Source organism: Stenella coeruleoalba (genome assembly GCF_951394435.1).
Source record: "Stenella coeruleoalba genome assembly, chromosome: 2".
Lineage (NCBI taxonomy): Eukaryota > Metazoa > Chordata > Mammalia > Artiodactyla > Delphinidae > Stenella > Stenella coeruleoalba.
This window is the reverse complement of record NC_137147.1, coordinates 103,015,673-103,042,087: the sequence shown is the minus strand read 5'-3', so window position 1 is coordinate 103,042,087 and position 26,415 is coordinate 103,015,673. Positions and strand designations below refer to the sequence as shown.

The 26,415-nt window shown below is 46.2% G+C and overlaps 1 protein-coding gene and 1 long non-coding RNA gene across 3 annotated transcripts in view; both read left to right on the top strand.

Moving 5' to 3' along the window:
- Positions 1-823: 823 nt before the first annotated feature.
- On the top strand, positions 824-13,541 carry SNRPA1 (small nuclear ribonucleoprotein polypeptide A'). 2 transcript variants are annotated; one of them, XM_079913135.1, is made up of 9 exons: positions 824-931; positions 2,527-2,674; positions 3,675-3,753; positions 7,742-7,788; positions 8,078-8,180; positions 8,768-8,847; positions 9,257-9,332; positions 9,985-10,078; positions 13,198-13,541. In XM_079913135.1, the coding sequence occupies exons 1-9, from the start codon at positions 850-852 to the stop codon at positions 13,254-13,256; spliced, it is 768 nt and encodes a 255-aa protein (XP_079769261.1). In that variant the 5' UTR covers positions 824-849; the 3' UTR covers positions 13,257-13,541. The 2 variants fall into 2 exon arrangements, with proteins under 2 accessions (XP_079769261.1, XP_079769262.1); XM_079913136.1 differs by lacking the exon at positions 824-931 and adding an exon at positions 944-1,148 and having other exon boundaries at positions 13,198-13,540.
- Positions 13,542-21,279: 7,738 nt separating this feature from the next.
- LOC307181698 overlaps positions 21,280-26,415 on the top strand; it is a 58,886-nt gene continuing 53,750 nt past the window's right edge. The window contains exon 1 of the long non-coding RNA XR_013827009.1: positions 21,280-21,453. This is a non-coding gene — a long non-coding RNA (uncharacterized lncRNA). The remainder of the gene's footprint in view (positions 21,454-26,415) is intronic.

Below are 26,415 nucleotides of genomic sequence, written 5' to 3'. Positions count from 1 at the left end.
ATTTATAGCAGCATTATGCAGAACAGCCCCAAACTGGAAACTCTAATGTCCATGAACAGCAAAATGGATAAGTTATGGTGTGAGAGACACAATGGAATTCTATACAACAGCAAGTAAACAAACCTCTGCTGCCTGCAACCTGGATGGATTCCAGGCACGACACAGAGCCGAAGAAACCAGGCACAAAACCAGATTGCATGAGTCTATATCAAAAGCAAGCAAAACTAATCTATGGTGTTGGATTCGCAGTTGCCCTTGGGGAGGGGTGAGGGGGGCAGGTTTTCCGAATAGTGTTCGTTTAGGCGGCCAGCGGCGGCCACGCGGGTGTGCTCACTCTGCTGCAGATTTCTGATCTGCGCGCTTTCCTGTGTACCAGGCTTCAACATGAATATCTAATTGTCTGTAGAGCACAGGCCTAACCACAAATTCGACCGGGGCGGGCGACCCAGCCCGTCCTCATCTGGTACGCCGGGGGCCAAAATCCGGGACCCATCACTGGACCCACGGGTGGAGTGAGGACAGTCACAGCCTCCCTTTCACCTCACGGTGCACGGATGCACGAGAAAGTTCCCTTTCGGGGCTTTCACATTTTGTTAACTTGCGGACACAGCTGTCCGGACTCGGGGTCCCTGCAGACCGCTGCGGTGCCAGAGGAACAGAGCCAGAACCAGAGCGGACCCCGAGCCCAGGGGCGTGGCTTCTCGATTGCTTCGGCCTGGACGCTGCTCAGCCCGCGCACGCCGGCGGCGATTGGTGCTGCCTGGCGCGGGCGCCGGCGCGGGCGCGGGGCATGCCGGGACGTCAGTGCGGCGAGAGGAGCGGGCGGCGAGGTGGGCGGGAGGTGGCAGGATGGTGAAACTGACGGCGGAGCTGATAGAGCAGGCGGCGCAGTACACCAACGCCGTGCGGGACCGCGAGCTCGACCTGCGGGGTGAGTCGGACGGGGGCGGGCGGTCCGGCCTCCCCGCCCGCCAGGCGGCCCGGCCTAGCCGCGTGCGCCAGGGCCGGAGCGTGGCCGGCGGCCTGCTTCCCGTGCTCCGAGCCGGGCTGGGTCCCGCTGTCGTCGGCGAAAAGCCGTCTCTGGGCCCTTCCGAGGCGCCCCTCACCCCAGCTCTTCCCCGCACACATGGGGCCGCCGCGATGCTCCGGTAGGACCGCGGGCCTGTGCCGGGCCAGCCGGGCGGGCTTCGCGGCCTGAGCCGCTGCGGGACCGGGAAATACACGATCTAGCGGTTGCGACCCTCGTGCGGAGCGAGACGCGTTAACTTGCTGTCGTGAGAGTGTAGACAGGGTAAGGGAGCGAGGAGACGAAGTACGGGACAAAAGCGATTGTCTTCCCGATATATGCTCCTCATTGGCTTCAGTCGTCTTTTCCCCCTTTACCAGAACATTGCAAAGAGCGGACTGTGAGAGCGAGGCTGGCGCTGCCCGGTGCCTGCTGAAGGGTCGCGGAAGCCCCCAAACTGTTAGGTTCCTGTAGTGATTTCCGCCTCGGCGTGCAGCTCGTCAGCATTTTAAGGGGCGGCTTCTCCGGGGTATAAGATAATTAGTCTTGGCCTGAGATTGGCTCCCACGGGGAAAGCGCGGTCGCCGGAGCAGCACGGCTGCGGGCTCTGCTTTCTGCTTGCTTTTTTGTTTGCTGACAAAACCCAGTACTTTCGTTTTGTTGAAACTAAGTTTCTTAGAGAAAGGTTCAACCCAAGCGTAACCGACCGCTTTCACAGTCTTGGCACAGGTGATCCCTGCCTTCTCTCTGAGTCTGAAGTGCACCCCAACGTTGAGGAGTCTTGTTTTGGTGCAGCACTTACTTTGATGTAGCCCTTACAGCTCTGCACTGTGTGCTTTCACCTTGGCTCGTTTAACTTCTTTTTTTCTCCGAGCACTTAGCACAATAATTATGCCCGTGTTAGACAAATCAGGGAGTATTTGAGTTGTCCACAGGGTGATTTACCATTGTGTGTGAACTATTGACTTTCAACTCTGGGTTTGAGCTGGGGGAGGTGAAGTAAGGGGGAACTGTCATGATATCATGAAGACATCCCAATGAGTTCTAGGAATCGGGCCTGTGGGATGCAAAAGAGGTTGAGGGCTGTTGTCCACCATGTGTGAACAACGTTTGGACGCTGACAGTTAAGCAGCTCACAGCGTAAAGTCCTCTTAGGCCACTTCACTAGCTCTGGGGCCTTGCTTAGAGCAGCATTAGGCACCTTGTAAATATTCTTGAAAACTGTTAGGTACTAGTTACTGCTACTAAGTATTCTCATCATTACTGCCCTTGTCACCATCGCCATCTTCATGTCCACTGCTAGACTATAAGCTACATGGCAGCTGGGACTTGTGACTGTCTTGTTCCTTGTACTATGTGCCAGTACCTGGCAGTGTCTGGCAACGGCATAGGTGTTAGGTAAACACTTTTGGAAGGAACATTAGCTGTGAGTCCAATTACATGAAATGCTGCTAATGTTTTAGGTGCCTTTTAATTATATTAATATTTGTGTGGGTGTTTTTTTTTCCTCCTTTTTGCAGGGTATAAAATTCCTGTCATTGAAAATCTAGGCGCTACCTTAGACCAGTTTGATGCCATTGATTTTTCTGACAATGAAATCAGGAAACTGGATGGTTTTCCTTTGTTGAGAAGACTGAAAACATTATTAGTGAACAACAACAGAATATGGTAATTGTCTACCAGTGGAAAGTAGCTTTTTCCCCCTAGAGTAAATGTTGCAGAGTTCCCTGAAGAAGTTGCAGTATATACTGCCAGTTAAACCTACATATTTCTTTATTTTTCTTTTTAACCTACATATTTCTTAAATGGAAAATGAGCTGCACTTGTCTCATACAGATCCAGAGATTAATTTGTCATTGGTCTAGTCTTATTTGCATTTATTCAGAAATCTTGTGTGTATATATATATGTTCATGGTAAGTTTCTAATTTAAGTTAAAAACATGCTGCTTTGTACATATTTTGGTTGATTTCTAAAATAATAATTAAAATTATCAGAGGGGTCATATTAAAGAGATAACATAAAATTCAACAATTATATTTTTGACTGAACATCTCATTCTACCTCAAATCCTCTGCTATTTGTTTTTCTTTAACTGCAGCTGATTTTTAGAATATTGCTTATTGAAATTAAGATTTTTTTTTGACCCACGTTCATCATCTCTGTAAATTTTGTTGGAGAAAAGTTATTAAAGGTCTATAGACAATGTCTTTAAGAAGTTCTGGGTGTTGAGTTGCGTTTTTTTAATAGGTGTATTTCTCATGAGTTAACTATTCCGTTGTGGTTTGGTTGGTGTATCTTGTGCTTGAGCTGTGAATGCAGAACCACTTGTATTTCTGTGCTACCTGCACACAAGTCCTGAGATGAGCAAAGTAAGTCTATTTACACAGGACTTTCTCTTCGTGTTAGGTCTCATTAGATAGCGTAGCAGTGGAAGGAGCCCCCGGCAGCTTTCAGGAGGCATTTCAGGAGGCATGGGTTTTAAAATCATCCCACTTCTGTGACCTCAGACAAGTTTCCTCTTTGTGCCTCATTTTCCTTCTGTTAGAGTGTTGGAAGAAAGATCTCTAAGGTTCTTCCCGCTTTGAAGTCCTCTGGGCAAGGGCTTAGATGAAGTTGTTAGCTTACTTAATTTTTACTTTCATTAAGATTTTTTCTTTTTATTTTAGCCGTATAGGTGAGGGACTTGATCAGGCTCTGCCCTGTCTGACAGAACTCATTCTCACCAACAACAGTCTTGTGGAATTGGTAAGTTGAACAGGGGAAAAACGTATTTGCAGGGAGGAGTTAAAGGTACTTACATGCCTTTTATAGAAAACTTGGAAAATCCAGAAAATTATCTCATCATCCTTTTTCTTTTCTTAATTAATTCAGGAAAAGGGCCTTTTTTGGTTATGTGTTGCAAATATCTTCCCACTCTCTAGCTCACCTTTTGACTCTCTTAGGGTCTTGATAAAGAAGTTCCTAATTCAAGCATAATCCATTTCATCAGTCTGTTGTTATTAGTACTTTTGAGTTCTGTTAAGCTTCCCCTACCCCAGGGTCATAAAGAAACTCACATATTCTGTTTTCTAGAATCACAGTGTCCAGTATGGTAGCTATTAGCCACAAGTGGCTACTTTGAATTAAGATATACTAGAATATAAAATACACTACAGATTCTAGAGCGTTAGTACAAAAAAAAAAGAATATAAACTATCAATTTTTTTAAACTGACATTGAAATGGTAATATTTTGGAAAATAGGTAAAACAATGTATTACTAAAATTAGTTTCTCCTGTTTTAATGTCACTACTAGAAAATTACATATGTGACATACATTAAATTTTGTTGGAGAGTTTTATTCGAGAAATTATTGTTTTCCTCCACATTTAGATCAACGATCCATTTGAAATCTGTTTTTTTTTTAAAAAAAAATTATACTTTCTTTATTTTTTTATAAATTTATTTATTTCTTTTATTATTTTTGGCTGCGTTGGGTCTTCGTTGCTGCGTGTGGGCTTTCTCTAGTTGTGGCGAGTGGGCTTCGCATTGCGGTGGCTTCTCTTGTTGTGGAGCATGGGCTCCAGGTGCACGGGCTTCAGTAGTTGCGGCTCAGGGGCTTAGTTGCCCTTCAGCATGTGGGCTCTTCCCGGACCAGGGCTCGAACCTGTGTCCCCTGCATTGGCAGGTGGATTCTTAACCACTGTGCCACCAAGGAAGCCCCTGAAATCCAGTTTCTTATAAGATAGGGGGCAAGTTTCATTTTCTCTATTTGAATATGATTATTCTTATGTTTTTAAATTTCTGCTCTGTGTATAATTTTTAACAAAATTGAGCTTATACTATACATTGTTTTGCAACCTAAATTTCTCACTTAAATACTGGATGTTTAAGTTCATATGATATAACTTGATTTAAGGTTATTATGCCCTTAACCCCTCCCTTCCCTATTTCCCTGATTGTTCCTTTCCTGGTGGACGAGGTCTATAAGCTTCTTTCAGATTCCCAAAGGAGTACTTGACTCCAAAAGTAAGAAAGCACTGATCTGAGGGCATGTCCTTTCTAAACTATATGAGGTATGTGCGTTCATAGGGAACTTGTGGCATGATGGGGGCAGTATATTCTGTGTGTTGTAATTGTGTTTAAAGCTGTTTGCAAAGATGAAGGCTGTTTGTCCGATCAGTCACCGAAAGAGGTGTATTAAAATCCTGCATGATAGTGGATTTGACTGTTTCCTTGGAGTTCTGTCAATTTTAGTTTTATATATTTTTAGGTTATTTTATTTGATATATCCAAATTTTATGTATCTTACTGATGAAATAAACCTTTTATGTGTGGTGACCCTCTTTACATCTTATTAGTGCTGTTTTACCCTGGTTGTCTATTTTATCTGCTGCAGTATACCAAAACAAGCTTTCTTTCAATTAGTATTTGCATAATCATTTTTTTCATCCTAACTTTACATTGTTTTTCTGTACTTATATTTTAGATTTGTCTCTTGAAAACAGCATATGATAGGATTCTTTTTTTAAATCCAGTCTGAAGTCTGACTTTTAAATGAAATAGTCTGTTTATGTTTAATGTAATTACTGGTATATTTGAGTTTATCTTCTTTCTTTTCTAGAATTTTTTATTTGTTCCATCTATCTGCAATTTTTTTTCTCTCCTGTATTGCTTGCTCTCTCTTTTTTTGGCATTCCACTTCTCCTTCTGATAGTTTAGAGATTAACTAATTATTAAATAGACTCTGTTTCTATTCTTAGCATCCTAGGAATTAGCACACCCATATTTATCCAAGTGTAAAGCAGTTAACCAGCACCTCTACCTCCTGAATAATGTGGCACCTTAACCATCTCACCGCCCCCCACCCCCCCGTGAAGACGTCACTGTGTTTTGCACAGTCCATATGTGTGTCTGTGTGTGTGACTAAATTTACCGTTCTTCCTTTCTTTTGGTTTTGCAGCTTTATTGAAGTATGATGGACAAATGAAAATTATATATGTTTAAGGTGTACAATGTGAAATTTGATATATGTATACATTGTGAAATGATTACCACAGACTAACATATTCACCACTTCACCTAGTTACCTTTTCGTGTGTGCAGTGAGAATACTTGAGATCTACTTTTTTATCATATTGAGTACACCATATGTTATTTTTAACTATAGTCGCAATGTTGTACCTGAAATCTCTAGAACTTATTTATCTTATAACTGAAAGTTTGTGCTCTTTAATCAATAGGTCATCTCCCCTTTCCTCCACCCCCTCAGCCTCTGGTAACCACCATTCAACTCTGTTGCTGTGAGTTGGACTTTTCTTGAGATTCCACATAAAAGTGAGGTCAGGCAATATTTGTCTTCCTTTGTTCCTTTTTGGATTGTTCTTTAGATTTCCTTTAGTGATGGTGTGCCAGTAGCAAGCTTTAGAGCTCCCTCCCATGCTGTTGTGAGGTATTTAAAAGTGGCAGCTTTCTGAGCACCTGGCTGTGTTGCCCTCTCCTGCTTTTACTTGTACTTTTTTCCTCATTGTCCCTCTTGGCCCTGTCCCACTTAGTTCAGATCTGTTCTAGCAGTTTCTCCTCCATGTGGGGCTTTGTTCTGGAAAGGGCACAGTTTCTGGTGGAGTGAAGTCCCAGATTGCTCGAGCCCTTCAGGCGTCATCACACACTTAATGTGTTCATTATTGGGACATGCCTATCTTTTGCCTATCCTTTCTCAAACTGGGTACCTGTCAGTCGCTTTGGAGTTCTCGGGTCTCTTGGACGCCTCTCTGCCTTTCCTCTCTTCTTCCTTTATGGATGTTGTCACCAGGCAAGGCATGTAGCTCTCACAGTAGTTTGTCCTCACTGGCTTCTGTGTTAGGTTCTTGCCAGAGTACCTTTTCATCTAGTTTGCTTGTAGTTGACTGTACATTTTGGTTTTCCTATCCTTGTGGCACTGTGTTTTATGACATAATTTGGGAAGATTCAAAAGCTAACCTGCCTTCTTCCCATATACGTTTGTTTTTTTTTTCTTTGCGGTACGTGGGCCTCTCACTGTTGTGGCCTCTCCCGTTGCGGAGCACAGGCTCCGGACGCGCAGGCTCAGCGGCCATGGCTCACAGGCCCAGCTGCTCCGCGGCATGTGGGATCTTCCCGGACTGGGGTACGAACCCGTGTCCCCTGCATCGGCAGGCGGACTCTCAACCACTGCACCACCAGGGAAGCCCAATATATACGTTATTTTTTAAGTGTACTCCTTGTCCTTGAAAATTTTATTTGAAGAGGTTTGGGGGCGCCTAGAATAAAGCTGCCTTCCCTCAAAGATGACATACCCGTGTTGCTCCCAGGCACCAACAGGAAAAACCACCTTACACCAAGATCACGGTTTGAGGTTCCCTATGTGAACAACTTGCTCAAAAGTTACAGAAGTTTTCACATTGCTTTCTTTTCTCAATCACTGCTTTAAGCTCAGTAGTCCTTTTGAACTTGCTACAGGAAATGATTTTTTTTTTTTTTTTTTGGTCTCTTCTGCTGTTGAGACAGAAACTGTTGTGGCCAAGATATTAAGTTTAAGAAGCTCAAATTTATGAACCAGGGTATTCAGTAGAAATGTGCCAAGCATCTGTGATGTGCTAGTGTTGTGCGGTTCTGGGGCAGGAAAAACAAATGCATAAAAGACAAGATCAGTCCTTGCTCCAAAGGCATCCACCGTTTCACAGTATCAAAATGGGGTGTGGTATTCGTGTTCTTACCTGTGGCTGTTATTTTACAGGGTGATCTGGACCCTTTGGCATCTCTCAAATCATTGACTTATTTAAGGTATGGAAATTATTTGTGGTGGTGACAATAAAGTCTTTTAAAATAACACCATTACCAGCCTTGATCTTAAAGTCATCAGTTAGTAAAAAGTACCTTTAAAAAACAAATACTGAAAGTATTTCCTTTGGGCTATGTTAAAATTTCCGTAGTGTTAAGTTCTTATGACATTGAAATGTGAAGAATAGTGAACTTTGCCTTACTTCATGGACTCATTAGATTTTATTAAAATGGACCTCTTGAGTGCTGTGCTGTGAACAACATTGGCACTGTATTGTTCCTTTTCTTGTAGTATTCTAAGGAATCCTGTAACAAATAAGAAGCATTACAGACTATATGTGATTTATAAAGTTCCACAAGTCAGAGTACTGGATTTCCAGAAGGTGAAACTAAAAGTAAGTATTACTCTGTTGTAAGTCATTATAGATTGGTGTGTTTTCCTTTATACTTTCGTTACTGACTTTTTAAATGGCCCAGTGATTTTTATCATTGGTTTATAATGAGAATGGGGAGGGGGCGCTAAGTCAATTTTCGCATACGGTGTTTATGGTGGGACTTTGAGTTCCGGTTGTCTTGTGTGGGGCTGGCCTTTCTAGAGGTGGCACAGCCTCAGAGCCGCCGTGGGCACTGTCACAGCAGACGGCCTGCTTAGATGCACTCCCTGTGGGGAGTGTAATGTAATCCACGTTTCAGTACCTTTAATTGTTAGAATGATTTTCCCTTTATTGGGGGATTTTTTTTTTTTTTTTAACCTTCTTAGTTCCTTGAGAGCCCCTCCTTGAAACTCGGAGAGGGAACTTTCTTCAAGGACCTTCACCAGAAAGGCGACCACTGTGTCTCCTTTTAATGTGAAATTGGCTTCGTGGTATTTTCACCAGCCCAGAGTATTCCAGGAGAGTTTTCTTCCATGTTTTCTGAGGAATGCATCTAAATGCATGTGGTATTCCTATTTCCATTAACTATGTGTGTGGTGTCGCTGTAGGAGCGTCAGGAAGCAGAGAAAATGTTCAAGGGCAAACGGGGTGCACAACTTGCAAAGGATATTGCCAGGAGAAGCAAAACGTAAGATCCGGATGTCCAACTTCACTCCACTTCACCTTCAGAAACATTATCTGTCTGGCATTTTGCCTCCTGCAAAATGAAATGAAACACCTGTGACTACTACAGTACTAAATTTGCGTGATGATGATCCGTGACCATCAGTGGTCCATGTATCACATGAGATTTCTACCAGGGTAGCAGAGCAAATATTTCAGTATTCAGTCTTAGTGTGATATTATATACGTCCTCCTTTCTCTGTAGGAAGATGAACTGGGTGGTGTTTCTGAAGGAGAGAGTTTCTTGTATCAGTTTGTTAACAAAGATAAGATACTACACTGGTTGAATTACTTTCAAAAGCTTTTGAAAGTAAAAGAGAAGCAATTTCTATTGGTCTGGATTTGACAGTTTTGTACTTCCCTCCCCTCCCAAGTTTCAATCCAGGTGCTGGTTTGCCAACTGACAAAAAGAAAGGTGGGCCATCTCCAGGGGATGTGGAAGCAATCAAGGTAATCATGTGTTAGGATTCTTGGACTGGAGTGAGCTGTTATGGGTTTAGGACACAAAATTATGTAATAACCCAAGTAATAAATCAAACACTGCAAATTTTCCCCACAGTTGTTAGAATCCAGCTGTATTTTTGTGTAAGGAAAAACTAGCTTAAAGATATCATAGGACCAGACTTTGACTTGAATTAATTATATGAGCCAGTCAAAGTGGAGGCAGCTCTGGTCTTTCTCATTTTCCCAGGATGTGTTTTATTTGAACAGTTAGTTACCTTTGCATGCTGTCTTAATTTTTACTTTGAAAGATTTGCTACCTGAAAGATCCTGCTTGATGAGAAATCCTAATTTTATAATACTGCCTCCTAAATTATCCAGTAGCATAATTCCAAATAGGTACTTCAATTAGCTAAGATTTTAGGACACGAGCAGCGATTATTTGCTCTCTTATAATAGGGTCTACAGCTGTTTACCAATTTTGGAAATTTATGATTTGGTTTTGGGCTTGATTTCACTGTGCCAGTAAAATTCTTCCCCCAACAAAGAACTATTTAATATTCCAACTCAGAAAGACGGTGTGAATTCCTGTGAGTGTTTTCTGGGTGGTGGAGGCTTAGATGAAAGTAACTGTCCGTCTCCATTGTCTCCTGGCATCCAGAATGCTATAGCAAACGCATCAACTTTGGCTGAAGTGGAGCGGCTGAAGGGCTTGCTTCAGTCCGGTCAGATACCTGGCAGAGAACGCAGATCAGGTAACAATGTTCTGTCTTTATTTCCAAATTAATGGTACACTTGGAGTGATTGCAAAACAGTTTAGATGCTACGACCCAAGAATGCTACAATAGTGCCTCATTACCATCTAATCTAATCCACACAAAATGCCTTTAAATGCTCTTTGAAGAGAAATCATTTGTTAAAGAATGTTATGTTCTAGGACTCTGGGGTTTTTGTAAAAGTTGAGACAAACATTATTTCATAGCCATGGAATGAAAGCGAACAGTGGAGGTGACCGTGTTGCCTTTGACCCCTGTCCATGTAGGCTAGCTTAGCAGATGAGGACACAGGCTCCAGAGCCAGACAGGCTGAGGGTCAGAGCTTAGCTTCACCAGTTCTGTCCTTGGTTAAATTTCTTAATCTCTACTTACTCTTAAATCTGTGTCCTTATCTTTAAATCTGAGATAGTGATAATGGTAACTTCAAAAGGTTGTTGGGAGCACTAAGTAAGATACTTCGTAGGTAGCACTGAGCATAGGGTGTGAGCCCTTCTGATAGTAAATGCCAGCTTTGTGTCAGGCAGACTGGTGGACAGTTGGGTATAAAGTGAAAACTACCCCAGACCGTGCATATTACAAGTTTGATATGAATGTAACTGGGACCTCTGTCTAGACTGGCAGCTCAGGGAAAGTTTCCTTGGGGAAATAATGCTGGAACTGAAGCTAAAAATGAGTAAGACGTTAATTAGACCAGTGGTTCTCATCCGTGTGGTCCTTGGGGCCTTGGGGCACACATTTTTGGTTTCCTGGGTGACGATGGAATGGGGGTGCATAAAGCACCTCTGTGCCTACATGGGTGGTTGGCTCCCTGTGCTTGTGCTGGCTCAGGTGAGAGGCAGGCAGCTTCACCAACGTGAAGTGAGCTTGCCACTTCAAGGAGAGCAGCTAGTGTTTGTTACCAATGATAATCAAATTTTCAAGCAGAAATTAAAAGCTGGGAAAATTTTTTTCCACAATTGTAACCTTGACAGTTTCCCAGTACTTCCAGACTTCTCTGCGGAAATTGTTGCTATTAATGAATGTGATTTTTTTTATATAACATATAAAGAAATGGGTCAACATTTGGAAGACCTGTATAACTCAGTGAACAATGTTTTCCAAATGATGTTACAGAGTTATGCATCCATTCAGAGTACAGAATAAACCGGTGGATTTTCAAGTCAGAGAGTATGAAAAGTTCATTGATAAGGTTTCAGACTCCACACTGCAATCTAACCTTTAAGAAACTACCACTTTCAGGACTTCCCTGGCAGTCCAGTGGTTAAGACTTGGCTTTTACTGCTGTGGGCCTGGGTTCGTTCCCTGGTCGGGGAACTAAAATCCCACAAGCCAAGTGGTGTGGCCAAAAAAAAAAACAACTACCACTTCTGTTAAGTTTGGGCATAGTATCAGAAAAGAATATCCACAACTGCCTGCAAAGACTTAAAATACTCCTCCCTTGTCTAACTACATGTCTGTGTGAGGCTGACTTTCTTCATACCCTTCAATCAAAACAACATACTGTAGCAAGTGGAATGATGAAGTCACTACACGGGTCCAGCTGCTATTTGGCAGACATTACAGAGATGGGCAAAACTAGAAAATAATGCCGACTTTCTCACTAAATATTTTTGTTTTAGAAAATATTGGTATTGTTATATTTTATAAAAATATAAACATTGTTACTATATAATAGATTTATTGTTTTAATGAATTACTGTTTTTTAAAATACTTTTAATTTTCTAACATACTATCGATAAACGTAGTCTACTTAAACAAAAGCTCTTTGGGTCCTAAAATTAAAATATTTGAGAACCCCTGAACTAGACAAAGGCAGAATGGCATTCTCGGGGCAAGGAACTGCACTGGCCTTAAGAGATCCTTGCACACTTGGACTGAAGGAGGACAGTGTGAGCCAAGGTCAAGGGATGGGGGGGAATGTGGTGAGACGGGCAGCAGAGTGAGCTCTCAAGTCCAGCCCCTCCGGGGACTGCAGGCCTGCAGTCCCCATGCCGGAGGAGGTCTGCGGTCCTGAGAACAATACAGGTCTGTCAAAGGCTTTCAAGACTCCCTGGTAACAGCTTGGGGGAGGAAGCTGTGTCTAATTGCTTATTGGGACTGCAGTATGACAAAATTACTGAATTAATTTGCTTCCCCTAAAGTGTTTTATTTGAGCCTTAGGCTAGCTTTGGATTTTTCAGTGTCATCTAAACATGCGGGCACATTGAGGACAGGAAGATGGAGATTGTTCCTGGTTCTGTCAATTTCAGTGGGCCCAGGCTTCTGAGTAGCAGCACTTCCTGTATCTAGAAATGTAATGTTTGGGTCTAACTAGAAACAAACATGAGAAATTTTCCCTAACATTGACAGGGTTAAAACATTTCCTTTATCAGAATACATTGACTAAAATATCTGCAATAAATTGTTGACAAATAACAACTGTTTCATTGTTGTTGCCATATTTTTCTTAATTTAGAGACATAGTCACTAACTGACTATCCCCAGCATGTGGTAGGTATTCCCCCCCCCGCCCCTTTTTTAAATCTTTTTGAGTGTTCCCAGTTTCTTTGCCCATAGTAGTGGCAAGAACAAAACACAAAGTGTAAGCTTTTTGTGTTTATAAAAAATGAGTTATCAGGCTTCCCTGGTGGTGCAGTGGTTGAGAGTCCGCCTGCCGATGCAGGGGACACAGGTTTGTGCCCTGGTCCGGGAGGATCCCACATGCCGTGGATCGGCTAGGCCCGTGAGCCATGGCTGCTGATCCTGCGTGTCTGGAGCCTGTGCTCCGCAACGGGAGAGGCCACGGCAGTGAGAGGCCCGAGTACCGCAAAAAAAAAAAAAAAAAAGAGTTATCAGCTTGACTAGAATGGCAGGCAAAGAGTTTGACTTGCATAAAACACCTTTGTGACCCTTCCTCTTAGGAACTGACAATCCTTTCCAATACCTGCCAAAGATAGATGGTCTCCAGACCCTAAACTCCTCAAGGCAGAGGCCGCTGTTGGGCTTTTGTACCTTGCCCAGGGCCTGGCACACAGCAGCCTCACGGATGGGCGCTCACACACTGAGCAAGCACGTTCTCTAAAATTGATATTACTTCCGGCTTTGTGTTTTTCTCTAGGCCCCACTGATGATGGTGAAGAGGAGATGGAAGAAGACACGGTCACAAATGGGTCCTGAGCAGGGTGGCCTCTAAGGATCTCAGGACATACAAGAGTCCACTTCAGACAGGTCCTGCTTTTTGAATAGCTTTGTTTGTGTCAGCAAGGTAGAGTTCATAAGCATTGTTGAAATGCTTAAGACTGCTGGTAATTTTGTAATAAAAATTTTGAAATCTAAATGCCAGTTTTCTATCAATAGTGCAAATAAAGGACGTGCTGTGCTGCGGATTGCACATCATTGGGGTGTATGTGTGGTGAGACCTGGACGTGTGGGAGTTGGAAATGCAGGAGGGCAGATCTTGTGGGTAGGCTTCCCAGTCCTCATGAAATGTTTAGGTTTTTAAATTCATAATAAAACTTACAGTTATCTGTGTGCTGCCACTGATTGTCAGAATTTGCGATCTGGGGTGCATTTTTTTTTCTGCATGAAAAATAACAAGAGCTTTGTTAAAGGCAGCCAGGCTCTAGGGCTTTACAGAAGTCAACATCCTTTAACGTTTTTATTTAACCCTATGTACAAACATGCAAACGATGAACTGCTGGTTGGGACAGTTAGAGGGGATGTGATGTCTGCCTGTCAGTTGGTGGGATTTGTGCAGAGCAGCAGCACGTTCCAGCGCTGAGGACGCAGTGGAGGAGTTGGGGCTGCCCGGCAGCCCACTAAGGCGTGGTGTCCAGCTCCTGGGTGCCCATTACAGTCCTAACACCCTGCTGTGGCCAGTTTGGGCTAATCTAAAAATCAAGGTGGGGCTTCCTTGGTGGCGCAGTGGTTAAGAATCCTCCTGCCAATGCAGGGGACACAGGTTCGAGCCCTGGTCCAGGAGGATCCCACATGCCGCAGAGCAGCTAAGCCCGTGCACCACAACTACTGAGCCTGCGCTCTAGAGCCCGTGAGCCACAACTACTGAGCCCACGTGCCACAACTACTGAGCCCACGTGCCACAACTACTGAGCCCACGTGCCACAACTACTGAAGCCCGCACACCTAGAGCCGGTGCTCCGCAACAAGAGAAGCCACTGCAGTGAGAAGCCCACGCTCCGCAATGAAGAGTAGCCCCCGCTCGCCGCAACTAGAGAAAGCCTGTGCGCAACAACGAAGACCCAGTGCAGCCAAAAATAAATAAAATAAATTTTTTAATAAATAAAAATCAGGGTGGTGGAGGGGAGTGCCTTCGCCAGCCATCTTTTCTCATCTGCTGGTGTTTGTGTTGTTTTTTAAAGCTCCCTGGATGATTTCTAAATGTGAGAAGCACTCCTCTAAATAGGCCCTGAAACAGTTTGGGGTGATGCTGATGGACTAGTTGCTGTTCGTGCAAGGCATATACAAGATGCCTGGGACACGAAGAAACTCCTGCTTGGAGGAGCTGACAGTCTAACTGGGGAGACAGAACCTCACACAGTAGTGGGGCTAAACCTCAGTGCAGTAGCAACGAAGAGAAAAGAATGGGTAGAGCCTTCAGAAAGCTTCGGAAAGGAGATGGAGCTTGGGCATCAGGAGGACCTGGCCTTTAGATTTCCTCAGTACAACCCTAGACCAGTGCCTCTCCAACTCCAGTGCACTGTGAACCCTGGGGGTCTTGCCAGAGTGCAGGGTCTTTTGTGGGGCCTGAGGCTCTGTGCTTCTAGCAGGTTCCCAGGAGCTGTCCATCGGAGGATAGCACTCAGGATTTCTAGCCTTACTGCTCACCCCTTCCTTACACCTTCAACTCCTTCCGGGGCCGTCCCTATGATCTGTTTACTGATTGATTACAAAAAGCACTTCTCTTTCTCTTTGGAGGTAAAGTGTGGTCTTACCTGCCTCTTCTTTAGCAAATCATTTTTCTGGATGATTGTGCCATGTCAGGAAGGGCCTGTGCTGTCAGGAACCAGGATTTATACTCAGCCCCTGGCGGCACTGAAAAGGCCTCCCTGGCAGAGGCCAGCCTACTGGGTGTCTGAGTGACACTTGCAGCTTCTGATGGAGGGGATAATGTTCAAAAAGCCAGGTGGTAACACTTTAGCTCTTGACAGTGGAGTAGGTACTTGGCGTGAGCTCAGACTTGGGTCTGGTTTTCACTCAGGTTGGATTTCAATATTTTGATTGCTAGTGCTGTGTCCATCATCAGTTTGGGGGCATTTCCCTGATGGACCTCCCTACACCCTCCCCAGTCATGATTCATCTTTCAAAGCTCCCTCATCTTTCAAAGCTCCCAACAGGAAAGGTTTACAATCCCATGACATGACCAAAGCACAAGACTGCAGAAAAGCCACAGCAATTCCAGAGGGCTACAGGCCCCTGAGCTGCCCCCTCCCCTGCCAGCTGGCTGATCCCCCACCCCCACCAACAACCGAGGAGGGAGGGAGGAGAGGGGGAGGGAAAGAGAGAGGAAGAAAAGTGTGTCCTGAGAACCCTGCTCCACTCCAGGGACCGCTCACCCCAGCCTGGCCTTGCTCCACACTTCCCTGCCTGAGCTCTCCAAAGAAGTTAAACTGTTTGCAGATGACATGACGCTATATGTAGAAAATCCTAAAGATGCTACCAGAAAACTAGAGTTCATCAATGAACTCAGTAAAGTTGCTGGATACAAAATTAATACATAGAAATCTGTTGCATTTCAATACACTACCAATGAAATATCTGAAAGAGAAATTGAGGAAACAATTCCATTTACCATTGCATCAAAAAGAATAAAATACCTAGGAATAAGCCTACCTAAGGAGACAAAAGACCTGTACTCCAAAAACTGTAAGATGCTGATGAAAGAAACTGAAGACCGTATAAACATATGGAAAGAATGGAGGTGGGGGAATCATGCTTGTGGTCTCCAGACTATACTACAAAGCTGCAATAATCGAAACAGTATGGTACTGGCACAAAAATATATGGATCAATGGAACAGGATAGAAAGCCGAGAAATAAACCCATTTGTGGTCAATTAATCTACAACAAAGGAGGCAAGAATGTACAGTGGAGAAAAAAATCTCTTCAATAAGTGTTGCTGGGAAAACTGGACAGCTACATGTAAAAGAATGAAATTAGAAAACCTCACACTATATACAAAAATAAACTCAAAATGGATTAAAGACCTAAATGTAAGACTGGATACTATAAAACTCCTAGAGGAGAACAGGCAGAACACTGACATAAATCGCAGCAATATCTTTTTGGATCCATCTCCTAGAGTAATGGAAATAAAAATAAATGGGACCTAATTAAAAGCTTTTGCAAAGGAAACCATGAACAAAACGAAAAGACAATCTACAGACTGGGAGGAAATATTTGCAAATGATGTGACCGACAAGATTAATTTCCAAAATATACAAACAGCTCATATAGCTTAATATCAAAAATTAAATCAAAGAACCCCAATCAAAGAAAGTCATGGCTTCTTTATCTGAATGACGAAGATGTTCTTTCACACTTCTTAGAACCCAGATTAAAACATAAGTCCATCAGATAAATGGAAGCAATTTTAAAAATAAAAAGAGGGATAGAAATTTCATTTGTATATACATGGGGGAAAAGTGTTATTTTTTTTAAAGATCAGAATTTTGCAAATTTTATGGATGGTAAAAACTGTTCCATTTTCCATGTACTCCCTTAGGTTTACCAAATCAAACTCTCTACAATGAGTATGTCTAACACTGAGCTGTTTTAAATTCTTATTTTCCCGTCGTCAATGGCCAAGTGCAGAGGTCATCAGGAGGTCAACTCTAATCCACCCATGGACATGGCAGCCTTGACTACTGATGTTCAAGCTAGACACCATCAGCAGAACCACATCTCCTAACGTGGGTGAATTTCTACTCGTAATCATGGATGGAAATGGGGAAATCAAAGGATATTCTCTATTGAGAATCAAAGTTGTAGATCCCTATCATGGGTTCATTACTTTGAATGTTTGACCCAAAACACATACATCTATTGCACCATGCCCAATTCTACTATCTTTATAAGATGCAGCCTTACAGTGAAAGAGAAACAGGTGCAACAGCAATATCTCATCCTCTCTGAAGCCCCTAGACTCAGAAGTTTTAAAGGCAAAAGAAAATCATACTTTTCCTGAACAAAAAGAGTAGAGGCATTTAAATTTAAATTTAAATTTGGAGTCTGTCCCATCCCTTAACTGTCATGTACACTCTCTTTCCACATAAGCCTGAGTTTAGGATGTGTTGTTCAGAGATTGTATTGTGATGAATGAAGTATTTTTTTATTCTTTAAAAAATATTACTAATTTGTTAAAAAGTGATGGAGTGAGCATAATACTAAATTTCACGATTTTTTTTTACCAGAATACTGAGATGGACCACCTTGAAGTCCAGTTTTTTCATAAGAGTCTTTATTCAGTGACAGCATTAACTTTCCTATAAAGCAAATAATCCCCACAAAAGAAATGTTAAAAATATGACTCATGCTCGCTGACTAAAAGAAAGCAAGGCAAACTGAGCAGTTAGATATCAGTGTAATAAATTATATACGTGAATCTTACTGCAGCATTGTTTATAATAGTGAAACTGGATGTCATCAAATATCTATCAAAGACGGAATAATTAGACAAATCATGGTATAAAAAATAATTAGGAATTAAGAATGAAGGGAAGAAAGACTTATTAATAACAATTGAATAAAGCAAAGCTTTCACAGGGAAATAAAGGAACAAAAACAATTCAGACTTCATTTCTGGTTCAGCATGTGAAGAATTTGGAAGTTGCCATTCTAACAACAAGTAAAAACTAAACAAACTGAAAATCAGTAAATTTTGTTAGCTCTATCAAAGAATTGAGGTCACAGGCAAATTGCTGGCCCCCAAATCAGAGAGACAGACAGGTAGGTACAAAGAATCTCATTTACTGAAGCAGAAATGTGCAAGCAGAAACCTCCATGGACACCAGGGAGGAAACCTGAACCGCCATTGACAAATTGCTGGAGGCTCAGTGCAGCAAGTGTAAGAGTTACAAACTCTAGGGGGGCCCAGTGTTAGGGAGGGTCTTAGAACCTCACCCACTTTTGTGAGTCTTAGCTTCAGAATTCCTACCAGGTTCTCACTCTGAAAAATTGGAGACAGTGTGCTGCATGTCCAGCAGGGGAACAAGAAACTGTTTTGAAATAGGCCCACAACATTTTATTCTTCTTAATGAAGCCTGCCCTCAAGAGAATCTATTTTACCAGACCCTAAACAACTTGGGATTTAACAGAACATAACTGACCTGAAGGAAGAGAAATACCAAAATCCAGCCCTCTCTAGAGAAACCATATGAATGTAATACATGTAAGAAAAGCAGTGGCTAGAGAGCAAACCTTCATCCAGACCAAAGAACTCATGCTACGTGCTCACGAGGCTCTGCTCCGTGTCATCTTCCCTCTGGACTCGGGTTGATGGAGCAGTCTCTATCTGGATACTGCCTTTGCCAGGGAAAGAGGAAAATCATGCACTGGTTCTGAAGCATGTGCTCACATTTCTTTCCCTGTTCATCAACCCCTTTGCCGTGACTGGAGAAACAAAGGGCAGGGCTGTATAATCCTCCAGTGCATTGAATGTGGGCGAATCGTAGTCCAGTTCCACACCAGGCTTAAGATTTTTTGTTTTTGCAGTATGCAGGCCTCTTACTGTTGTGGCCTCTCCCGTTGCAGAGCACAGGCTCCGGACGTGCAGGCTCAGCGGCCATGGCTCACGGGCCTAGCCACTCCACAGCATGTGGGATCTTCCCGGACCAGGGCACGAACCCGTGTCCCCTGCATCAGCAGGCGGACTCTCAACAGCTGCGCCACCAGGGAAGCCCCCAGGCTTAATATTTTGATGTTTATCTTAGGAGCAGTGGAAAACCACTGAGTACATTTTCCATTTTTAATAAATCACCCTGGCTGTAGTGAGAACAGCAGAGTGGATGTGGGGAGAAACATTAGGAGGTCATTTCAGTTTTCCCGGGACAAAGGATAGTACTTTAGACCAGGGCCCTGGCAGTGAACTGGAGAGAAACCAATAGACTTAAAGACAGGAGGACCTAGTGCTGTGCAAATGGAAGCAGAGGTGAGTGAACATATGGCCCCAGGAGGGTGGAAGAAACACAGCAGACCTGGCGTCTCATGTCTCACCAGCTGCAGCTCCAGTCTTCTGGAAAGACAGCTAATCCATTCTCTGTTCTTAGGTTCCCTGTTTTCTCATAAATCACCCTTCTTGCTTAAAAAAAAAACAAACAGCATGATCTAAATAAAGGAGGGAACAAATGGATTGATTAATAGGGTGACCTGACAATAAGTGACAGAATGACCAGGGGTATTAATTGACGTCCCCAAATGTTCAGAGTGAAGAGAAACTAGACTCGTCCAGAAGAAAACAGTCTCCCCGCTGAGCCTGCCTCACAGGGATCCCTCCCTTCCCCACCAACACATCAGGGGTCTCTGTTCTTCCAGGGAGCCATGACCAATTTCATCTGTGACAGAGAAAGGGAAGCAGAGAGGGAGGTGGATGATGGATGGACTCCATGGAACCTCCACACCATCCTCTCCTCCCCTCCATGTGGCCTCCCTCTATTTCCCTTTGAGAGCCCCAAACTTGACTTCAAGTGGGAGAACTTGGGAATCACAAATGCCCCAAAAGATTTCCTGGGGCAGCAGCAGCACTGGGCAAGCTCATAGGGACCTAGAGCTGGGGGTCTTCACAGGCACGGAAAGAGCTGATCCTCCTCTGCCCTGGGTGCTCTCAGCAGCCATGAAGGGGAAGGATTTAGATGCACAGCTGTGTGATTGTGGACTCAACTCAGCCCAGCTTTGCCATGGGAGAGTTGTGGCTATTTTCCACGGTGCTCATCGGCTGACTCAGCTGGAGAGACATGTTCTAAGACCCAACCACAGCATGTCAGAGCTGAGGGGGCTCCAGGAACTCATTTTCCCCAGTGCCTCTTCAGATGAGAAAGCAGAAGCCCAGAAAGGAGGAGGAATTCCTCAGGGCCACACGGTGGGTGGCAGAGCGGGACTGGAAGCTCACCTCCAGATGCTTCATCACACAAAACTTGTTCCCTTTTGGAGGCTCCTGGGTGATACCCACTACTCAGAACAATTAACAGTCCTGAGAACCCATAGCAGCATGTAGTAGGTGCTCAGTGGATGTTTGTTGACTGAATAAATGATTGTAACGGGACACAGAAACCAAGCCTTGAGGCTGGAAGGGGATCCCCAATCCTCCCTCTTTTTTTTAAATTATTTTTTTATAAATTTATTTATTTATTTTTGGCTGCTGTTGGGTGTTCATTGCTGCGCACAGGCTTTCTCTAGTTGGGGCGAGCGGGGGCTACTCTTCGGTGCAGTGTGTTGGCTTCTCATTGCGGTGGCTTCTCTTGTTGCGGAGCACGGGCTCTAGGTGCGCAGGTGTCAGTCGTTGCGGCACGCGGGCTCCAGAGCGCAGGCGTCAGTAGTTGCGGCTTGCGGGCTCCAGAGCGCAGGCGTCAGTAGTTGTGGCTCGCGGGCACTAGAGCGCAGGCTCAGTAGCGCACGGGCTTACTTGCTCCGCGGCATATGGGATCTTCCCGGCAGGGTCCGAACCCGTGTCCCCTGCATTGGCAGGCGGATTCTTAACTACTGTGCCACCAGGGAAGTCTTGCTCATTTTTGGTGTTGGTGGGTGAAACGGGGCTTGGGAAGAGAAGAAATGCATCATGAATTCTTTTGTAAACAGAGGACAAAGGGGTGTGGGCGGAGGATGTGAGCAGGTACCTCCCAGGAAACTGAGCACAGAGGACGCAGCAGCTGGTCCCTCACCCCTGCTCTCTCTGTATCACCCTGTCTCCCACCCCACACAAAGGGTGAACAGCCAGCAAGTTTCCCGGAGAGGATGGGCACATGACCTCGACCTAGCCAATCAGTATGTTTCATCCTCCCTGGCCACCGTGATTGGCTCAGGGGTGGGCTAGTGACCAATCAGGGCCCAGGGTGGGGCCTTGTGCTGGAATCCTGGGGAAGAGAAGCTGTGTTTCGCTTGCCCAGCCCGCGGTAGCTGGAGGGGACGGGAAGTCAGCCCGCAGCAGCTGGTGGGGACGCGAGGTCAGTCCGGGGCAGTTGGAGGGGACTTGACCTCAGCCTGGGGCAGTTGGTGGCCGTCTTACTCCCATCAAGGTAGAGCCGCCTGCGTGAGGATGACACCAGTAAGCAGAACCCAGAGGCGGGGAGAGACCGTTTCTGCTGACGTCCGTGAGCTCCAGGTGCAGCCCTGCCGTAAGCGGTCCACCTGTGGACTTAGTTACGTAAGTCATTCTCTCGTGCTTGTTTGTTAGCCTGTTTGAGCCACTTTGGGTTTTCTGTCCAGCTGGCTAAGTGGAGACCCTGGAACCGCAACTGTGTGGGTTTCGTCTAGCTTCACGGAAGAACTTCCAGATAACACTGGAGACTCCAGTTTAATCTGGAGATCCGAATGGATTCAAGCGGTATCTATTGGGGCCAGCTATAAATTCTAGGATCACCCAAATTAGTCCTCACCGAATTAGTCCCATTAAGGTAGCAATCCATGTCCCCGTTTAGAGGACAAGACTGGGGCTCAGAGAAGGGAGGTAACTGGGCTACAGTGAGGAAGTGTGGAGCCAGACAGAACCCCCAGATCCCGCTGCTTGAACTCTGGGGAAGCCACATGGTATGGCTTGTTCTTTAGACGGGGCTAAGGTACCCAGCAGTGCTTGGGCCAAAGTGACTCCACAGGCATTTTGATGGCTGGAGGCTTCTGGCCATGGTCGGGGTGGGGTGAGGTCCCTGAGGCTCTGAAGGCGCACGGTGTGCAGGCTCAGGGGGCACAGAGAGGAGAAGGCAGAGGCCTGCCCCGGAGGTGTTCACAGACCAAATATGGACGGGCCAGACAGGCAGGCAGGGTACCATAGAGCCTGAGCTGCTTTCACAGGTGAAGGGTGGGGGGCTTTTATTTCTCTATGGGACAAAGCTCTTAGCTTCACATTGAGTCCCATTAGGGACATAAATAGTTTCCCTTTTCATGTCCCTTCAGTATAAGAGGCCACCCCAAAACTTCCCCTCCCTTCCCCTTGTCAAGGCCTCCACACAGGCGAGCAGGGCTCTTTTAATGCAGTTCTGCAGATTTTTTGAGCTAAGGATTTAGAATAACGAGGCAAGGAGGGCCCTGCCCCACAGGAGGGCAGGGTGGGCAGGTGGTGACGAGTAACGTGTACAACCTCAGCCGGCTGAAGTGTCAGCAGCAGCAGGAGAGCAGCAGCCAAGCGCTGAGTGGGTGCAGAATCAGTGGATTAAATGTGTTCATCCAGCAGCCTCTGGGATGGTGGGCCCTGGGGCACAACTCTAAGTGTGGAAGAGGGAGGGTCCCCAGTGCCTGGACCCCCGCCTTCCAGAAATCTGGGTTGAGATGTGACTTTGAAATCACAACACGGGTTCAAAGCTGGCTCCAACACTTGGGCCTCCGTTTTCTCATCTGTAAAATGGGAATATTGAAGTCTCTCCCTCTTAGGGTGGGGAGGGGATTAAATGGGATGACAGGTAGAGCACAGGGGCTGGCTGGGCTGAGCGTGCACCCAGGCATGCTGTTGTTGCTGCTAAACCACTGTCTTCCGGGCCAGGGTCGGCACACTCTTCCCAAAAATTGTTTCCCAGCCCTCTGCTGTTGTAGAGCAAACGCAGCTTCGGCAACAGGTTGTCCACGCTCTCACCCCTGATTGCTGAGATATAGATATTGGGTATGATCGTCACATAACACCGTTAGTTTTAGGCGTCCAGCATCATGATTTGATATAGGTACATATTATGAAATGATCACCACAGTAAGTTTGGTTACCATCACCACCACACACAGCTACAGATTATTTTTCTTGTGATGAGAACTTTGAAGATCTTCTCTCTTAGCAACTTTCACATACACAGCACAGTGATGTTGACCACAGTCACTTTGCTGTACATACATCCCCAGGGCCTGTGTATCTTCCAGCTGGAAGTTTGTGCCTTTTGACCCTCTTCGCCCATTTCACCAGCCCCCTCAACACCCAGCCTCTGGTAATGGCCATCCTGTTCTCTGTTTCTATGAGTTTGGTTTATTTTTTCAACTCTGTGAGTGAGGTTGTAAGTATCTTTCTCTGTCTGACTTATTTCACTTAGCATAATGCCCTCAAGGTCCATCCTTGCTGCAAATGGCAAGATTTCCTTCTTTTTTATGGCTGAGTAAGATTCCATTATATATATAATTTATATATATATATATATATATATATATATATATATGTCACATTTTCTTCACCCATTCATGTGTCGATGGACACCTAGGTTGTTTCCATGTTACTGAACACAAATCCATGTGCCCGATGCACAGTGAAGCCAAACAAACACCAGAGTGAAGCAGAGAAAGGTTTATTGTAGGGCCAGCAAGGAGACGAGTGGCTCATGACCCCCAAATCCCGAACTCCCCAGAGGGTTTCAGCAAAGCATTTTTAAAGGCCAGGTGGGGGAGGGGGGGTCACAGGGTGTGTGGTCAGCTTGTACACGATTCTCTGATTGGTCGATGGTGAGGTGTCACAGGGGTTAACTTTATCAGTCCTTAGGTGCCAGTAGGTCTGGGGGCTCATGATCATCAAGTAGTTAATTTTTTCCACTTGGTGGGGGTTTTAGCATCTGAAAAACTCAGGAAACATGCGTGAGATACTATTATCTGGCTACTTCAGAGAGGAGCTACAGCAGAGAATATGGGGGAGGGGTCTGTCCCGGGAAGGCCCCATAGGGTCCTGCTCGGTTACATCCATATCTTGGTTATTGTAAATAATGCTGCAGTGAACTGCCTCCCACGTCCACTCCAGGCCTGCAGCCCTGCTGGCAGCACAAAGCCGGTCGTGAAGGACGCAGGCAGTGGGGCCTGGGTGATAGCAGGGCTTCCCTGCTCCTTCTATGCGCCTCAGCGTCCTTGGCTGTAACAGAGTAACAGGGCCTCCAGGAAAACTCAAAGAGACCCTGCTCTGTGACCTTGGGCAGCCACTGCCCTCTCTGTGCCTCGGAGACCTCATGTGTAATAAAGAACTTGTAACTGGGCTGCCGGAGGACTCGCTAAGGCCCTGCTCTGTGATCTTGGGTGGCCCCTTCCCTCTCTCTGGCTCAGTGTCCTCATCTGTATTAAAGGACTAGTAACAGGCACTCCAGGAAGGCTCCCTAAATCCTGCTGTGTGACCTTTGGTGGCCCCTGCCCTTTCTGTGCCTCAGTGTCCTCATCTAGAACAGAGAACTAGTAACAGGGCCCCAGGAGGGCTCACTGAGAGCTGCTCTCATCAGCTGCCCCATCATTACAGAGGAAGGGGGAAGGAGGCCTGCTACAGGTACAGGATTACATCCCTCTACTCCCCACACCTTCTGAGCCATTGTGCGTGCAGTTCCACCAAACACACCTGGCCCCTGTCCCCCCAGGTCACATGGTGGTGATGCTCCAAGGCCACCCCAGGCACCTGACCTCCCCTCCCCGTCAGATGCATTCTCCTTCCTCCTTGAAGCCCTTGACATCACTGCCTTCTCATCTGGTTTATTTGGTCCCTTGTGGTCAGATGCCCAGGCTCCCCCCATGCCCCAAGCTCCCATGCCAGGACCAAGTACACAGCAGGTGCTCAATAAAGGTTTAGGGCTGCAGGGAAGCCTCACTCACTCTCCTGCACAGGGATGCTCCTCTGGGGGAGGTCAACTCCAGCTCTTCAGCACGAAGGGCAAGCCTAGTCTGGTGGGTAGAGGGCTGGATCAGTGTGTGTGTGCGTGCGCGTGTGTGTGCACGCGCGTGTGTGCGCGCGAGCACGAGTGGTCTCAAAGCTCCAGCTGCCGAAGATCTGCTGAAGGAAAGGGCAATCCCAGAAGAGCCCTGTTCCCTCCATACCCTGACCCGGGGGCTGCTTCCTGGGGATGAAGCTATCCCCTGAACATCAGTGAGGAGGCACTGGGCAGGGGTGGGGACGTGGGCACAAAGGCTGTGCAGTGACAGGGCATCCAGCCTGGACCCTGCCTCAGGGTGGCTGCCCAGCCCACCCTTGGTCTTAAACCAAGGGCCTCGAACTAGGGCTCAGGGGCAAGTCTAGATTTTTAAAATTAATTCTAACATTTAAAAACTAGAAGATTTCAGGCAAAAACCCAGGCTTCGAGCTTTGTTAGTTTTGATATGAAGTGAGAAGTTCTGGACTCCTGGGTGACGTTCCTTCTGGGCAAAGCTCTTCTGGGGCTGAGTGGGAGCCCTATCTGGATGGAGCTTGTGTCCCCAGCTCATCACAGTCCCCACTCCCCCTAAGATTCCCCCGGGCCCAGGCATTCCCCCAGCCTCTCCTTGCCTGGCCCCTGGAGACATCTGAGTTTGCAGTCCTCCCTCCAGCCCTCACTGCTTCACAAGGCACTTGAGGACCACAGTCATGTGGAGCCTGCCCTGAACGCCGGGCGGACAGGATAAATGGGCTGAGAGTGTAGCCTTCAAAAGAGGGGTTCCTCGCATGTCCTCTGAAGGCAGCCAGGAAGGGGTGGGAGTGGGAGAGGCCCAGGGCCATGGGCTCTGGAAAGTGTCCCTTGGATGCCCTGTCTTCTGGCTCCAAAGCTGCCCCCTAACCTCTGCCCTTCTCCCACCCCCTCATGCATCGCTGCACCCAGGCTTTCTGCAAACCCTGGCCATGCCGAGGCCCACTTCAAGGGTCAGCCCTGAAGGTCACAGCCACAGGCCCCCGGCCCTGCTTCTCCTCTGGCAGGTCCAGCAGCTGACTGTCGCTGTGGGGTGGCCACTGCCAGACCCCTTTACAGTGAGAGACGGAGGCTCCCAGGGCATAAGGGACTCGCCCAGGGTCACTCAGACTTAGAGCTTATAACCAAGGTCTGCTGGTCTCTCAGCTGGTCCTGAGAAGCAGACCATGTCCCGGGGCATCAGGTCATCCTCAGGCCGTGACAACCAGGAGAGGTGAATGCAGAACGGGTGAGTGGGTCACAGTGGGACGGGTGCCCCGGGCAGGCAGGGTCAGGGAGAAGCCCTCAGAAGAGCAGGGTCTTGAAGGGTGAGGGCATTGCTGCTGGTGAGGAGAGGAGAGGGGCTCCTGCTGGAGGCCCAGTCATGTGAGGGCCTGCAGGTGTGATGCAGCGTGGGATTCAGGCTCCCGTGTTGAGGCGGGAGCAGCACGAAGTGACAGGAGGTGACCCTGGGAGCCCCTGGACTCACCTCCTCCTGCTGTGACCTCATCCTCTCTCTCCCCGCCTCCCCTCTG